Below are 3,485 nucleotides of genomic sequence, written 5' to 3' on the forward strand. Positions count from 1 at the left end.
AAAATTATGGGATTGCCTTAATGAAAGATTTGGACACCACAAAAGGGTGCTCCTTCCTAAGACATTATTTGACTAGACGAATTTACGGTTCCAGGATTTCAAATTTGTAATTGATTATAATACAACTATACATGGGATAGTATCTATATTGAGATACTGTGATCATCCAGTCTAGGATGAACAGATGATTGAAAAAACACTCATTACCTTTCATGCAAGCAAGATATGTTGCAAGAACGATATCGTGAAAGAGGTTTTAAATGGTTTAATGAATTCATGATTGTATTGCTTGTTGAGGAACAAATTAGTGAACTTTTGTTGAAAAATCATAACCTTAGACCAACTTGGTCTTTAGCCACTCATCATGAGGCAAATGCAACAAATTCTTATCAACCTGAGGCAAATGCTACACGAAGAGGTGGACGTGGAAACTACAATGGTCGTGGAAGAGGCCGTGGAAATTATTGTGGTCGTGGTAGAAACAATTTTCTAAGAAACAGTAATTTTAAAAATTTTGAAAAACAGAAGGGGCAGTCATTTGGAAGCCACAAACAAACTCCTTCGAAAGAAAAAGACACATGTTACAGATGTGGCATGACAGGAGATTGGGGATGTACTTGTCGTACGGCCAAATATTTGGTAGACCTTTACCAGGTTTCTGTAAAAGGCAAAGAGAATAATGTAGAAGCAAATTATGTTAACAAAGAAAATGCTCCTTGTCCCAGCCTTGACGTATCTGATTATTTCATAGATAATGCTGAAATTAGAAATGATTTCATTCTTGGAGAAAACAACAATGCTTAAGTTTCCCATCTACTAATGTAACATATATTATGTTTTAATGTATTTTCTTTATGTCTGTAGACACCTAAAAATGTCTCCCCAAAACCAAACCCGACGATGAATGACCTTTCACCGCCACTATTGGCCAGGTTCAGTATTTAATCACAAGAGTGCTTAAAAAATCGTATTTAATTAAATTCAATTTTTGAATAATCCATGGATCAATCTTGATGTTTAGTCAAAGCATAGTTTTCTTTTTTAATTTCAGGCCAAACCCTTTTTATTTTATTTTTTTATTATTTATTTTGGCCCAAACCTTTTATTTATTTTATTTACTTATTTTCTTTTTTTAGCCCAAATAATAATAAATCAGAAATGGCCTGAAATTATTAATCGGCACTTAAAATGCTGAACGAAATTAGGGTTTAAAATGAATTTAGACGGAAAAACGGGCTAAAAACTCCCGCGTCACGGCATTATTTTACCGTGTCATGGGAAATTGTCCTGTCTGACGGTGGGATTTCCCGTGACACGGGGAACCTGCTGTGACACGGGGGTTTCCGTGTCCTTTCCGCGTAAACCTTTAACGCGTTTTCTCTCCCGTTTACTAAATATTTCCCGCGTCACACAGCTGTATACCGTGTCACGGGAATGTTTCCCGTGTAACGGTAGGGTTTCCCGTGTCACGGTACACTTTGCCGTGTCGCGGTATACTTTTTTAGGGTTTTATTTTTTTAGGGTTCCGTGTGTTTCCTCAGCACATTTTTTCTATAAATACCCTCTCATTTCTGATGTACGGTGCATCAATTAATTCTCTATTTTTCTCTCCTCTATGCTCTAGCCTAAACACTAGCCTACCCTTCTTCTTTCAAAATTCCTTCTTCAAGCACTCCAAGGAGTCCATACTTTACTTGTGGTTCTGCCCTTAAGCCAAGGCGTAAAAGGTAGAACTGTTTGAGGGTTTGGCCCCAAATCAACTCTACTTAATTTAATTTACTTTAATTATTATTTTATTATTATTTCCTTGAAGTTACTAACTCGTTTATTATTTTATAATTTCAAGCAAACCGAATCAAAGTAAGAATTATGTTCCTTTTATTTCTATTATTTTTCTAACGATTTTATATTGTTGGAATTATTGCTAAATTGCTTCCAATATTAATGTTTATTCTATTGTTATTATGATCACCATATTGCATGTTTAAAGGGAATATGTAATTGAAAATCACGCCTAATAAGATAATTTAATTTGGACGACTGGTTTAGGTTCCTTTTCAATCTTGTTATTAAATCAAGTGATCACAATATTTTAGAATAATGTGTTGCATTAATATTAAACCAATTTAGCTTAATAATAGTTTGGAGCAAATTGAATATTTTGTTTGTATGCCTTTGACATCGCAAGAATCACTTTTCACCATAAGAATCGAGTAGAGGCCAATACGGGCGAATGTGACACCATGACTCACTTCGTACCATCATCCCCGATCCTCCTTTCGTGGTTCCGAACCATATGGAGTTAGTAATCTCATGGATTATGAATGGGGTGTAACCTTCACGGGTCAATCGTTGTTGCCTATCGTTGTCCCTTTCTCGTGGTTGCCTTATAATGATACGTGAACAGTTTACAATTTCCTTAAAAACATGTTGGCGGCTCCCTACTTTTCTTGTCCCTAATCGTATACGTCAATTTCCACTTCCTAAGAGTGCCAAGCATATTCACACATGCTTTAACGTAGGCGCACATCGAGTAACGCCTACAATTTGGCGACTCTGCTGGGGAGGATTCTTGGATAATTATCGATTTGAGTGATCGATATTTAATTAAGATGAGTGGATGAGACTTGAAAGATTCTTGAAAAATATTCCTATGATTAATTTGGCATTTTTGCATAAGCATAGACGTTTTAACGTCGCATTTAGGTCTATCCCGTAGGAAAAATTGAATAACTTGATAGCGTACGAAGGAAAACAGGGCACCAGTCAGATTTTCTGACTGCCATGCCACGGCAGAATCTGCCGTTTCACGGTGCAGTACACTGTCGTACACTGTCTGACGGTGTGCAGCACCGTGGCACAGGAATCTCTGCCGTGGCACGGCAGTCCTAAAATCAGTCTGGTGGTTTGTTTTCTCTTCTCACAGTCAATTTCCTTCTATTTTTCAGAAAAACCAATGTTCTACATGCGTCTTAGCCCCGGGAGATTTAAGCTCTATCAATTCAAAAACTCTTATGGCAATAAGGGTTCATCCGAGTTATTAAATCCACCCAAACCATAGAGTCGATTTCGATTTCATTACGAACCCGCGGAGCCGTCTATTGGCATACACCCTCAAGGGAGGTTGCCTTGCTAACGCGTCCAAACTCTTAACCATGGTACCCTTTTGACACCCAAAGCTTGACCCATAGTTGAACATAGATCTTGACCTTAGGTTGCAAACTTTTTTTTTACATCATCGTGACTAAATGCTACATGGTTTGTTTGGTGCTAACCCTCATGTGTTTTCTCTTTTTGTTTAACCCATGACCGAGGGTTTTTTATTTCCACATAGTAATTAGTACGGACCTAAAATCGATTAAAATCTGGAAAAACTCACAAAAAAGACCTGGATTTGAGCACCGTGTCACGGCAAGTCCTGCCGCGCCATGGTGACCAGTGCTGTGACACGGCGCTTTCTACCGGCAGACGGTAGACTGCACTGT

The 3,485-nt window shown here is 37.8% G+C and overlaps 1 protein-coding gene across 1 annotated transcript; it reads left to right on the forward strand.

The window, feature by feature from the left end:
• The first annotated feature begins 225 nt into the window (after positions 1–225).
• LOC110713731 lies at positions 226–804 on the forward strand. Its single transcript, XM_021892179.1, has one exon. The coding sequence runs from the start codon at positions 226–228 to the stop codon at positions 802–804; it is 579 nt and encodes a 192-aa protein (XP_021747871.1).
• Positions 805–3,485: the final 2,681 nt, after the last annotated feature.

This window comes from Chenopodium quinoa, unplaced genomic scaffold, assembly GCF_001683475.1.
Source record: "Chenopodium quinoa cultivar QQ74 unplaced genomic scaffold, ASM168347v1, whole genome shotgun sequence".
Classification (NCBI taxonomy): Eukaryota; Viridiplantae; Streptophyta; class Magnoliopsida; order Caryophyllales; family Amaranthaceae; genus Chenopodium; species Chenopodium quinoa.